At 38.0% G+C, this 13,835-nt stretch overlaps 1 protein-coding gene across 2 annotated transcripts in view; it reads right to left on the bottom strand.

Annotated features, from left to right (window-relative positions):
* Nucleotides 1–2,547: 2,547 nt before the first annotated feature.
* GFM1 (G elongation factor mitochondrial 1) overlaps nucleotides 2,548–13,835 on the bottom strand; it is a 48,773-nt gene continuing 37,485 nt past the window's right edge. Inside the window, exons 15-18 of one of the 2 annotated variants that reach the window (XM_088839473.1) lie at nucleotides 11,945–12,089; nucleotides 6,110–6,270; nucleotides 5,060–5,113; nucleotides 2,548–4,900 (exon numbers count right to left, since the gene is read on the bottom strand). In XM_088839473.1, coding sequence (XP_088695599.1) covers nucleotides 4,769–4,900; nucleotides 5,060–5,113; nucleotides 6,110–6,270; nucleotides 11,945–12,089 — 492 coding nt within the window. In that variant the 3' untranslated portion in view covers nucleotides 2,548–4,768. The remainder of the gene's footprint in view (nucleotides 4,901–5,059; nucleotides 5,114–6,109; nucleotides 6,271–11,944; nucleotides 12,090–13,835) is intronic. The other variant, XM_055410835.2, reaches the window with a different exon arrangement.

Genomic DNA, 13,835 nt, shown 5'->3' on the forward strand with positions numbered 1-13,835 from the left:
TACTGGGATTTTTGTTTCTTGATGGGTATGGTTTAGTTTTTAACTCTGGGTATAGGTGCATACTGAACTCTGCTCAGTGACCCCACAGGTTCCTCAGGGTTTCAGCCCCAAAGCATAAAATCTAGTTAATTATTATATACCACAGCTGGACTAATAAGTATTATAACAAAACTGATGGTTGCATCTCTAAATCTGCATTTCTTAGTAGTTTCAACATATTGCAGATAACTAAGTTGTATTGTTAAATTGCTTCTATCTAGTATGTGAAAAAGATAATATATTTCAATGAAAGCAAATCATAGGGAAAATATTACCCGTTTAAAAAGAATTACTGTTTTTTATGATTTCAAGCAAGTATTCTTTTTAAATTTTAAAATAAATGTTTGTTCCTAAATGTGTCTATAGAAGCAAACTTGGTGCTAAGCTGGGATTCAGTCAGTTCAGTCGCTCAGTCGTGTCCAACTCTCCATGACCCCATGGACTGCAGCATGCCAGGCCTCCCTGTCTATTGCCAACTCCCAGAGTTTACTCAAACTCATGTCCGTTGAGTCGGTGATGCCATCCATCCATCTCATCCTCTGTCGTCCCCTTCTCCTCCTGCCTTCAACCTTTCCCAGCATCAAGCTGGGATTAAAGGATACTGAAATATTAGTTCAGATTTTACAAATAAAAATACAGTGGCTCAAAGATAAAGCTGAGTGTCCACAAACGTATGGAACAGTGATGTAAGTCAAAGTATGTAAAAATTATTAACAATTTTCATTTATGAAGGACAACTTGGACCCAATGTTGGCCTAATTATTTTATAAAAGCAAACAGAATATGTACCATTTATCAGATTTGTGGAGTACCTCCCCCAGGCAGGAAGAATTAATCCAGGAAATGTGGCCAGCATTTGCCTCTCAAAATTAGTCCTTAATGGAATGCTTATATCCATGTCAAAATCTTTCGCCAGGTTTCTTGGTCAGTAATTGGTTAGGAGGCGTCAGCTTTGAAACATAGCAAAATGTTATCTTTAAGTCTGTATTATTAGAAAATTGAAAAGTTTATATTAAATAGAAAAAAGACATGGACTCTTACAAAAGAAAAGATGAATTATACTATTGTTTTTTAGCAGATACAGTTTATGTACCACTCCATTTAAAACCCCAACCCTTTGCAGTCATCTTCTCAACATCCACTGGATTTAAGAATTGTGTTTTCCAAAGCATTGGAAACAAGTCATTTAAAGAAAATAACAGATCCCCAACATACATGATAATGCAGAGAAGAAACTTTAAGATTTCAAACAATCTAGTGATAAAGCCAACACAAAGTAGTAAGCTCCTCTAACTGAAGTTCCCTAAATATTTACCAAAACAAAAATGCCAAGAGCGTTATGAGCACATTCAGTGTCCTGTGATTTCTAAACTTTCAGTGCCATGTTAAGAACTAGAAAGGGGTTTCATCTTTCTTGTCTCAGCTTTCTAAGTCCTCTCTTCCTTGTCAAGGCATTTTTAACTAGTGAGATTAGACTCACAAATGTAACCTTTAATCCAACCAGGTAAGGAATCTAAGGTAACCTTTAAACAGATTTCAGGGACTTCAGTGTGGCTCACTGTGACTGCAAAAGGCAGTGGGGCAAGGTCTGTGTGTGTACTTCCCTGTGGCTCTGATGGCAATGCAGGAGATCTGGGTTCGATCCCTAGGTCAGGAAGATCCCCTGGAGAAGGAAATGGCAATCCACTCCAGTATTCTTGCCTGGAGAATCCCATGGACAGAGGGGCCTGGCGGGCTACAGTCCATGGGGTCACAAAGAGTCGGACACAACTAAGTGACCAACACACACACATGTATAAAATAGATTATAAAGGTGAATTCTACCCATACAACATACAAAAAAATTACCTATAGATTTACAGAATCCACAAAAGTTAAGCCCACTAAAAATTTCTCAATATCACCATTAGAACATCTCTTCTAGCACAAACTCTAAAATTGCTGACTTTATTTTGCCAACTAACAAAGGAGAAAAATTACTTCATCTGTCTTGACATAAAATGAAAACCTCTAAATTCCCTAAGCCCTCTTTTCATTAAGAGTCTAAAGAATTCTTAGTCACTCTGACACAATGACAGTTATGGACAGCATCACATTCATTTTCCTAATCTCTTTCCAATTTTCAAAAATTTTAAGACATACACGATAACACCAGGATTTTGCCTGCATTCCATTTGATTCTACTCATAGTTTTGTTTTGAGCTATGAATAGTTAGAAGTTAATAAGTTCCTCTGAAAGTCAATTGGAAGTTTCTATGTTGGCCCTTGAATGGTAGTCCTTCATGACATGAGTTTATTACACTAATTTCTCTCAACTTAGGATATTCTATGACCTGTTCTGTGACCTTTCCTAACTTTCAAAGTGCTACAACCACATAACATGCTGCCTGGCACTTATGAATAAATGAGTGAATGCTCACAATAAACTGCCTGTGAAAACATTAACTATTTCAATGACGCATTAGTCTTATTTGAAGACATTTTAAGCAGCAATTGAAGTTCAAATTCAAAAATTTTTACTTTTGGCAAGGCAAGTAGATGTTTTCTACAAAGGGATTTATTCCTATATGTCACAATTTACTACTTAACCTGGTGGGTGCCTTGGTTAACTGGCATCAATTTTAAGACCCATCCATATTTCAAAAGTATTAAAATATGAAAAACTCTAAAACTTCAGTATTAAATTTTAGTGGGACTTACCTGGTGGTCCAGTGGCTAAGACTCTGTGCTCCCAATGCAAGGGGCCTGGGTTTGATCCCTGGCCAGAGAACTGATCCCATGTGCTGCAACTAGAAGTTTGCAAGCCACAACAAAGATCAAAGATCCTGAGTGCCATAACTAAGACCCGGCTGTCACAGCCACAATGTAGTGACTTCACAACCTAAATCTAAGAGTGAGCAAGGAGGAAAGGAATGATAGAAAATCGACTGTATGTCTTTACAGATAAAGTTACCAAGCTAAGAACTAACAGCCCCAAATCTAACATCACATAAAAGATTATTAACAATATGACACGTGAACATTTCATGTTTTGGAGGTACAGGTGATACTGCAGGGGTCTTTAACCGTGCCTGTACATTAGAATACGCCGGAAAACTTTTGATCTTGATCCAAAGCAGCAGTAGTACCTAAGGGTTGGCCTGGATATTTTTTTTAAAGCTCCGCAAGTAATTTTTAAATTCCCAACTCTGCTGCCAGGGTTGGGAATCAGGGTGATACTACTGTCTAGTGCTGCTACCATTCTCCAACACAAATAATACTGTCTTTCTTTAAATTAACCAACAATTATCCTAAGAGCAGTATAAAAGTAACCCTTATTTATAATGTCATCAATTTTTTCCTTTTGCAGACTTTGGCTGGTAACGTGGTCTTTACCAACTACAACCAAACTGAGTCAACAAAAGATGTTGGTTCTAGTCTTGGATGGGTTCCTATGAGATCTTATTCTTGTTTTTTGGATGAGCCAATGCTGAACAATATGGTAGAACTTCCTGGCAAAGTCCAATATACCCTAGAAACAAAAGCTTAGCATTTGTCTTTCATAATCTCAACACGGTATGTGATACATTCCAACAGACTCAAATTCAACTAACATTTACTGCGCGGATGAAACAGACTACCCAACAACCCTGTAAGTTGCATTTTATTATTTCCAAACTGCAGAAACATTAAAATGAACACAGACAAGCATATGCAAGGGTCTGTTTTTTTTACCTCACAGGTCTGTAAAAAAGTAACATTTATACCCCTGAGAACAAGCAGTTATAAATGTGTATAAGCCATAAGCTGAAGCCATCAGCTCTATATAAAACAGCTAGAAATTTAGCTAGCATTTTAATACCCCAATGAAGAATCTGAAAAACGTTCTCCACTAAGATCATATGGAATCCTTTTTTGTTTGAAAAAAAAAAAAGAAATCTTATCCCCATGACTCATTTATTTTAGAACTGGCAGTCTGTACCTTTTAACCTCAGTCAGCGATTTCACTGCCCGCCCCCCTTTTAACAACCACCTACTTTTCTGTTCTCTGTGTCTATGAGACTTAGTTTTGTCATGTTGGTTCATTTGTTTTGATTTGTAGATCCACATATAAGTAAAATCATATAGTATCTGTCTTTAACTTATTTCACTTAGCATAATAACCTCTAGGGCCATCCAGGTTGTCACAAAGGAACCCCACTCTTAAACAAAAAAAAAAGTGACACTCCAAGAAGTATGATATAGGCAATTCACTTTCAAGTATTCAGCAAAACAATTTTTTTTTAAAGAATGGAAGTATGTGACACAGATGGACAACAAACAGCAAATATGACAAAATTATTATCTAATAAACACTCTTTAACAAAACTGTTCACTATTCAGTCTGGAAGGATGGTATATGGCTGTTCTTTCTACTGTGTTTTCAGCTTTTCTGTATACTGAAAATTCTTATGCTGAAAAACCTGCACATTTATACATGTTCTAAATTTATAAGTAGAACAGAAATAAGTCTCCTCTCTCAAATAAATATTAAATATATTTCAATAATAACCATAATTTATTTGAGGTATAAAACCAATCAACAGAGTTGAGATATACACAGAATTAACCTTTACATAATAGAAACTCCTGACTATATAGGAAGGGCTTCTAAAGTTACTTATTTTCAGCCTGAATTTATTCCACTGGAATCCATTAAAGTATCCAAACTTGCAGATACAGTTAAAGTTCGTCAACAAAGTGAGAAAAATTAGTTCTTGGCTTTTCCTTTTTTTACAGGAAGTTGACCTGTAGCTTCCAAATACTTATTAATGAGTTCTTCTTGTGTAGCTGGTGAACATGGCTGATATCTGCAATACTCCATTGTATATTCTCCCTTCCCCTGGGGGTTCAAAACAAAATCAAAAAAGATTTTAAAAAACCAGACCTTCAAAAACTATCAAGTAAAGAAAGTCATGCAAAGCCAAGATTTCACAAAAATGATCATTTTGTAGGATGGTCTCTTGAAGAGCACTGAAGTAAAATTTAAACACCTGCTTACCTCTGTGCATGACCTAAGTTCAGTAGAATAACCAAACATATTATTCAGAGGGACCTGAAAACAAACACAGTAAATACTTCAGCACTGCTTACTGGAAAATATTTGAGAAAAACACAGAAGCCTCAGTCATTTATTGACTTCCTTGATGGCTCAGATGGTAAAGCGTCTGCCTACAATGTGGGAGACCCGGGTTCAATCCCTGGGTCGGGAAGATCTCCTGGAGAAGGAAATGGCAACCCATTCCAGTATTCTTGCCTGGAAAATCCCATGGATGGAAGTTCATGTAGGCTACAGTCAGTCCGTGGGGGTCGCAGAGTCGGACACGACCGAGTGACTTCACTTTCTTTCTTAGCCATTTAACTCCTTTAGAGTCAGGTTTCTACTAATAACTCTTGGTTTAAAAGAATTAGAAGCCCAAGAAAAACTTATTTGTGTTTTATTGTGAGTAGAAACCCAATTTGAAGATAATTTCATTTGACAGTCACAACTAGCAAATCGATCTTTCAGTTTCGCGGAGTGGACACCACTGACAGCCTTCCCCTCATCCCCACTCCACACGGCTGCAGCTCAAGTACTCAGAGTGTTTCTTCTGAGAAAAGGTGAATATTAATACAACTTTCCTCTGGACTCCTCAATGATATGTCCACAGTAATGTCTTCTAGGAGACCTTAGGTAATATGACTAAACCCTTTCTCCCATGAATTTAAGTCAAGTAAGGCAAAGGAGATAAATATTATCCTAATAAATGAGAACATAAGAAAACAGCTATGTAAATAAAGCCATCATGAGGAAGAAAGGTAATTATACATCTAAGAAAATGACATACAAAAGGCCTACATGAAATGGACCTCATTTTTACCTTTTACACTTAAAGAGATGCTCTAACAGCAAAGTATAGAAATTGACATACACATATATAAGCACAAATTCAACACTTGAATAGCTAGGGAAATGTGCCAATTTGCTCTACAAATTCCAAACACAAAAGCTAATCCTGATTTTCTCCTGTGGATAATAAAAGCAAGGTTATCAGTAACTAACAGTACTTACATCTGCATACAGTGTAAAATAGTCCTCAATTCCATCTTGTCCTGTGATTACCCCGTGGCGTCGGTTAATTCCTGCAATCACTGGTCCCTGAAATTCATTTGGGGCTATAACTTCCACCGACATAATAGGCTCAAGAATACATAATGCTGTATTTGCCAGGGCTGGGGTTTAAAAAAATAAATAATACATCAGTTTATTAATCTTTAAACAAACTGGAACTCTTTCCTTATCCAGATGTACAAAAGGGAGATGGAAAGTGCTCTCCCAAAGGTACACAAACAAATGATAAGATTAAAATATCTGATCTGGACTCATTCTTCTAGCAGCAGTAGCAGCCACTCTTTTAAATGGAACTTCCAGAAAGACAACACTAATTCTAATATTAGTATGTTCATTACCGTATTTTTATCCTTACAAATCATGAGGTTGCAGAGAACAATATAAAAGGGGTCTTAGAACAACATTCAATAAAGTCCTTTCCCACTTAAATTATGCAGTTAACGGTAACTAATTCTGAGATCCTTCACTAGCTGTTGAGTCTCTGACCTAGGTAAATCAACCCCTTCTTGTTGGTCCCTGGCAGACATTTATTCTTGGAGACAATAATCAAGTCAGGCCTGAGATCTGACTAGGCTAAACAATTTCAATACCTGATTGACAGCTAGAAATCCAAGTTTCTGCTTTCTACTCTGCCTCTAGTAAGTGACATGCCTTTTGGAAAAACACAGTCAATCCAGGTACTGAGTTTCTTCACCTACAAAATAAAGACACTGGCTGAGATGCTAACGGTCATTTAAGTGCTATACCCCAATATGTATGTCCGCACGTTATTTTGTTTTCATCCTACTTAGTAATGTAACCAGAATACTTCTTACTGTGACAGATGCTTAAGGGAGAAATGTAACGATGTGGAGAGAATGTAACTTCCAACACTCAGATTTAATATGGACATTATGACAGTGTGGAATAATACTTCAGCCTCAGACTGGATGGATTATCTTTAAAGACTTGAAGCAGGATGTCCCTGGTGGTACAGTGGGTAAGAATCTGCCTGCCAATGCAGCGGATGCAGGTTTGATATGATCCGGCAAAGACTCCAAATGCCATGGAACAACCAGGCCCGTGGGCCACACCTACTGGGAACATATGCTGCACTACTGCAGCTGGCGAGCCCAGAGCCATGCTCCGCAAGAGAAGCTCCACCGGGAGAAGCCTGTGCACACAGCGAACAGCAGCCCCCTCTCACTGCACCGAGAGAAAGACTCACAGCAACGAGGAGCCGGCACGGCCCAAAATAAATAAACAACATATAAAAGACTTTCAACAAAGCATGAAAAGGTGACAAAGAGATATTTAAGTTTTCAAAAAATATTAATTTCCCAAGCATCAGTTCTGTTTATCATAAACTAGTCAGCAATTATTCTTGTATATTCCTTAAAGCACTTGTTCTAAAGATACTAACTTAAGTGCAATACTTAGAAGAACAGCCATTTAATATACTTGCATTTCTTTGAAATATTTTCTAGTTCAAATCATATCTTAGCTCAGACTTACCTCTGACTCATTAGTCCTAATTAGTGAGTTTTGATTTCAAAAGAGGGATAAGTGAGCTCTGCAGATTCCTCAGTGTCATTAGCGAGGCCCTGCAGAATTCTATGTAGACATCTAAAGTAGTATAGACTAAAAATTCTAGACTGTAGAAGCAGCTCTATTTCTTGTAACTTCTTGGGTCACCACAATGGCTGGGCTTCCTTGGCTCTAAATAAATGCAATTAATGTAAAACTCAGGTGGTGCTAGTGGTAAAGAACCTGCCTGTCAATGCAAGAGACAGGAGATGCAGGTTCAATCCCTGGGTTGAGAAAATCCCCTGGAGGGCATGGCAACTCACTCCAGTATTCTTGCCTGGAGAATCCCATAGACAGAGGAGCCTGGTGGGCTGTACAGTCCACGGGGTTGCAAAGACTCAGACGTGACTGAGCACACATGCACAGAGGTACCCAGAAAGAGGGATGTGAACAGACATATTTAGTTACATATTATCTAGTGTTTTCAAAAGGTCAGTAATATAAAAGAGCTAAAGTGTGAAAGAGTCATCATATCCTATAGGGAAAGAAGGGGCCAAGTATAGTGTTCATCCCGTAACTGTTGAGGGTGACCTGTCCAGTTGTTTCATATTCCCCCACCCTCCTTTTAATTCCTTCTTTCTTCCTAAATCCACCTTCTGATTCACTTGCCCTTCTTCATGCTTTTCTCTATCCCATTCTGTAATGATAAGACTCCAGAGCTAATTCATCCTGCCATTTTTCAATAGTTACATGGCAGCCAAGTCCTAAAAGCAATTTTTCCTGAAGTAGAATACCAGGAAGTGAAAATATCCACACCATCCATCACAAGACCTTTAAGTCTAAAGTGGTGGGCAGAGGTGGTAATGTTTCTATTTCAGTCCACTAGGGATAAAGCTGAAAACACCGTGCTGGGTGCCAAAGAGTTTTGAGAGGAGGTGGTCAAGGGCTAGGACCCTGGTGAGGGTTTAACTCTCAGTTCCACCACTAACATGTAGCCTTGGGTCATTCGATTAACTACTCTTGAGTCTCAGTTTTCTCAACTATCAGGTCACTGTGGTGTACTGATCATAATATTAATACACAGCACAAAAGTCATCAATAAATGTTACTGTGACTTCTCTGAGACAAAAAGCTGGGAATGGGTGGCATATAACAGGTCAAAGGTAATATGAAGGGAAGAGGGATAAGCTTTCAATATGCCCAAACACATACGTGGAAGTGTGTTGTGTGCTAAGTCACTTCAGTCGTGTCTGACTCTTTGTGACCCCAATGGACTATAGCCCAACAGGTTTCTCTGTCCATGGAATTCTCCAGGCAAGGATACTAAAGTGGGTTGTCGTGCCATCCCACAGGGGATCTTCTTGACCCAGGGATCGAACCTGTGTCTCTTATGTCTCCTGCACTGACAGTCAGGTTCTTTACCACTAGCACCACCTGGGAAGCCTGTGCAATGATTAAGTACATTCCGATTTAATAGTGTGGAATTACTATCTGCAAGCAGCTGGACATGCCCATTGCCACAGAGTTAAGTATGAAGAAGAGCCAGGATTCAAATTCAGCCCAGGAGATCAAAAAAGGGACAATAATGAGTAAAATGAGCTAATGTAATCCTGGGTAGGCCTTTATTTCTCCTGTACAGTAACCACAAATTAAATGTTTGTGGGGAGACCAAGCACAGTGGTCTAAATATTGGCCAAAGAAAATGATGGTGGGACTTCCCTGGTGGTCCAGTGGCTAAGACTCTGCTCTCCCAATGCAGGGGTCTGGCTTCAATCCCTGGTCAGGGAACTAGATCCCACATCCTGCAACTAAGAATCTGAATGCTGCAATTCAGAGTTCAAATGTCGCAACTAAAGATCCCACATGCCACAACTAAAAATATCCTGCAGCTACAAAGAAGATCAAAGATCCTGCATGTTGCAACTAAGACCAGAGAAGAAAACGAAAAATTAAGAAAAGAGCAGAAAAGGATGGTAATGGTTAACATCCATGAGGTGAACCAACCCCTGAAAGAACACTTAATTTCACATCTCAGTTTTAGTTACATGACTGATTAATTTCAGGGATAAAGTTTAAATTGTGACTGAATATAGTCCCAGTTTCCACTTTTTTAAATTAAAAACATATGAGAACATGAACTATTTTTCTTCCAATTTTGATAATAGTTCAAAAGTATAAGTTAATCTGATATTAAGCTCAGTTATTAACATTTACCACCTTAAACTCTCATATGATAATCAGTGGAGGTATGTGTATGAAAAGCTGATTTTCTTAAGAGCCTGGCAAAATTTATTTTACTCTTTTACACTTTTACCTTTTAATCATGGAGAAAAAAGAATAAGATGATGAAACAGCAAAGTAACTCATTTTTCAGGCTAGCACCCTGTTTATTTGCACATATTTTTCTGGCAAAAAACCCCACAATACTCTTCAGTTCTATTATCATCTAGTGCTTTTCCTTTGCATCCACATCAGGCAATTAATCACACATAAGAATATCTGCACACTTAAGTATTTAAAAACTAAATAGTACATATCTGTTTAATTAATATTCATAGACATACAGATTTTTTTCATGGATATACGTATTTGTATATTATGGACATCTAATCTACATTCATTTATATTTCATAGAGATACAACTGAAAAGCATGATACTCTTTATTGATTTTACCAATTATCTTGCTTTATATAACCTCTATCCAGGAAAGCTACCTATTTCCAGGATAGAATAGTTGGTGATTTCTAATTTGTCTTAACTATACTAAAAAAAAGTATCACAATGCATATGTTTATCAAATCATCACTTAAAATATGTCACAGTTTTGTCAACTGCACCTCAATAAAGCTGAGAAAAATATAAAGTGATTACAACTAAACTGTCAATTTAAGACTTATTAAAGTGGTAAACACCTTTGAAGGCAAAAGGCAGGTGTTATAATCTGATGCTAAGTCGCTTCAGTTGTGTCCGACTCTGTGTGACCCCATAGACGGCAGACCACCAAGCTCCTCTGTCCACAGGATTCTCTAGGCAAAAATACTGGAGTGGGTTGCCATTTCCTTCTCAGTCATGCCTAATAAAATCTTACCTTGTGACTTTATTTCCCTTTTCCTATTAACATAATTTTCAGATTGTGACAAAGTTTCTAGATCATAGATTTCAATTGCATTTTTAATAGACAGCTAGCTGGCATAAAGAAAATGAAGGATTCTTTTACTCTTTCACAACTAGGAAATGAAACAGCAAATAACTAATGGCTCCCATTAAGTAAAATAAGGAATTAGCGGCTTGGTCAAGAAATAAGTAACCTTCTCCAGCCATTGCCCCACACCTGATCACAGATGCAAACAGACTGAAAACAACCAAGTCCAAAATTCAAACAAAATCAATAAAATCCTGATTCTCTGAATGCCTGGAAATGATGTGTTAGAATTTTCTATTGTCCATTTTGACCCTCTTTGATAAAAATATTTATGAAATGTTTTATGAATTATAATGTAATTTTCTGTGAAAACACACTTATGGACATAACTAATGAATCATCATATAATGGATATGGAAGAGATGACAAACAGGATGAATTTTCTAACTTTCAGTTATAACTTAAAATTCTCTTGTAGAATAACCCTGATATCAAACTGCTGTGTCATTTGCTTTTCTCTCTTAAAAGCAATCAGTCAGATACACCTGCAATTGTTTATGGTTCTGGTATCATCAGGGTTTTAATACATGTTATCCTTGTGAGAAAGGTTGACAATTTTAGTAGTAAGAAATCTGCACTGAGAATAAGGTTCACTGAATTCTTTCAAATGCCTAAAAGCCTACAATGTCATACATGAAAAAACTGTTTACAAATTTATAGATTTTCTGACATCTGAATAAATCACTAAAAATAGCATGACTATAGTTAATGTTTCTTTAAAATATTTCTTAAAATTCTAAGCATTTGTCTTCTCTATTAAAAATACAGCTTACAGATTATCTATGAATTTAAACATGAACAATACCAGATAGTTGAAGAGAACAAAGTAGGATCTTAGTTTTGAAAAAAAGAAAACATAGTAATCTATCCTCACACTGATTCTATGAATACCTGTCCAGAACCTATCTTGTTCCCTGGTGTGCTGCCTACTGCCCCAGGGGAAGGGGGTAGAAGGAATGGGGGTGTTGGGAGGAAGACCTAAGCAACACAGTGTCGCCTTTTGTGGCTCTGATGGTCCACTAGGGAAGAAGACTCATCGATGTGGCAGGTGCCAGACGCAGCATACCTTGTTTAAGAGCACCTTCTCCTGCACGGATGAAAGAGATTTCATTGGAATCCACCATGTGGTGTGCTCCATCTTGCAGAACAAACCGGAGCCCAGAGAGCTTGTGACCAGACAAAGGACCCTTCTCGCAGGCATCCAAAAACCCCTGTTAATGAATAAGCTTCTTGAGTGTCTCTTCACTCGCAGATGCATTAAGAAAAACCCTCAAACATTTTAGTATTCAGAAGTTTAACATTTTCATGTATATTTCATTTTTTTAAAAATTTCTTTAAAGTTGAACAGCCTCAGTCACTCAGTCAGTTCAGTCGCTCAGTCGTGTCCGACTCTCCGCGACCCCATGAATCACAGCACGCCAGGCCTCCCTGTCCATCACCAACTCCCGGAGTACACTCAAACTCATGTCCACAGAGTCGGTGATGCCATCCAGCCATCTCATTCTCCGTCGTCCCCTTCTCCTCCCGCCCTCAACCTTTCCCAGCATCAGTCTTTTCCAATGAGTCAACTCGTCGCATGAGGTGGCCAAAGTATTGCAGTTTCAGCTTTAGCATCAGTCCCTCCAATGAACATCCAGGATTGATCTCCTTTAGAATGGACTGGTTGGATCTCCTCGCAGTATAAGGGACTCTCAAGAGTCTTCTCCAACACCACAGTTCAAAAGCATCGATTCTTCGGCAATCAGCCTTCTTCACAGTCCAACTCTCACATCCATACGTGACCACGGGAAAAACCATTGCCTTGACTAGACGGACCTTGGTTGGCAAAGTAATGTCTCTGCTTTTTAATATACTATCAAGGTTGGTCATAACTTTCCTTCCAAGGAGCAAGCGTCTTTTAATTTCATGGCTGCAATCAGCATCTGCAGTGATTTTGGAGCCCCCCAAAAAACAAAGTCTGACACTGTTTCCACTGTTTTTCCATCTATTTCCCATGAAGTGATAGGACCAGATGCCATGAGCTTTGTTTTCTGAATGTTGAGCTTCAAGCCAACCTTTTCACTCTCCTCTTTCACTTTCATCAAGAGGCTTTTGAGTTCCTCTTCAAGGGTAGTGTCATCTGCATATCTGAGGTTATTGATATTTCTCCCGGCAATCTTGATTCCAGCTCTATTTAAGCTTTATTATTGTGGAATGTAGATGAGCAATCCTTTGGAACGGTCTATTACTTAAAGGTATTAAATGGTTTGAAAATGATGCTGAGTGTTAGAAATCACTTTCTCATAACCTAATATTCAAGAATTACTAAACTATCATGATACATTATAGAGTCAGCATGATCTTAATTTTACAAGGCGTAAACAGAGGAAAGGCAAATCTAAGAAATTCCCTAAAGTAAAAGTTTAATCAAAACTGACATCTTATCAACAGCTGTGTCTTAAGCTCCTACTCTATACCTATCACTGCTCTGACTCACTGGCAGACCACTACATAATAATTTTTGTGCTACACAATGTAAGAACTAAAATTAAAAACTAATTTCATTTTTCCAAAGCAATTCTTTTAAGACACAACTTTATTGAGATATAACTGATATACAATAAAATCACTGCAGATGCTGACTGCAGCCATGAAATTAAAAGACGCTTGCTCCTTGGAAGGAAAGTTATGACCAACCTTGATAGTATATTAAAAAGCAGAGACATTACTTTGCCAACCAAGGTCCATCTAGTCAAGGCAATGGTTTTTCCCGTGGTCATGTATGGATGTGAGAGTTGGACTGTGAAGAAAGCTGATCGCCGAAGAATCGATGCTTGTGAACTGTGGTGTTGGAGAAGACTCTTGAGAGTCCCTTATACTGCAAGGAGATCCAACCAGTCCATTCTAAAGGAGATCAATCCTGGATGTTCATTGGAGGGACTGATGCTAAAGCTGAAACTGCAATACTTTGGCCACCT

This window comes from Moschus berezovskii, chromosome 1, assembly GCF_049115385.1.
Source record: "Moschus berezovskii isolate FMDL1 chromosome 1, NW_MosBer_1.0, whole genome shotgun sequence".
Lineage (NCBI taxonomy): Eukaryota > Metazoa > Chordata > Mammalia > Artiodactyla > Moschidae > Moschus > Moschus berezovskii.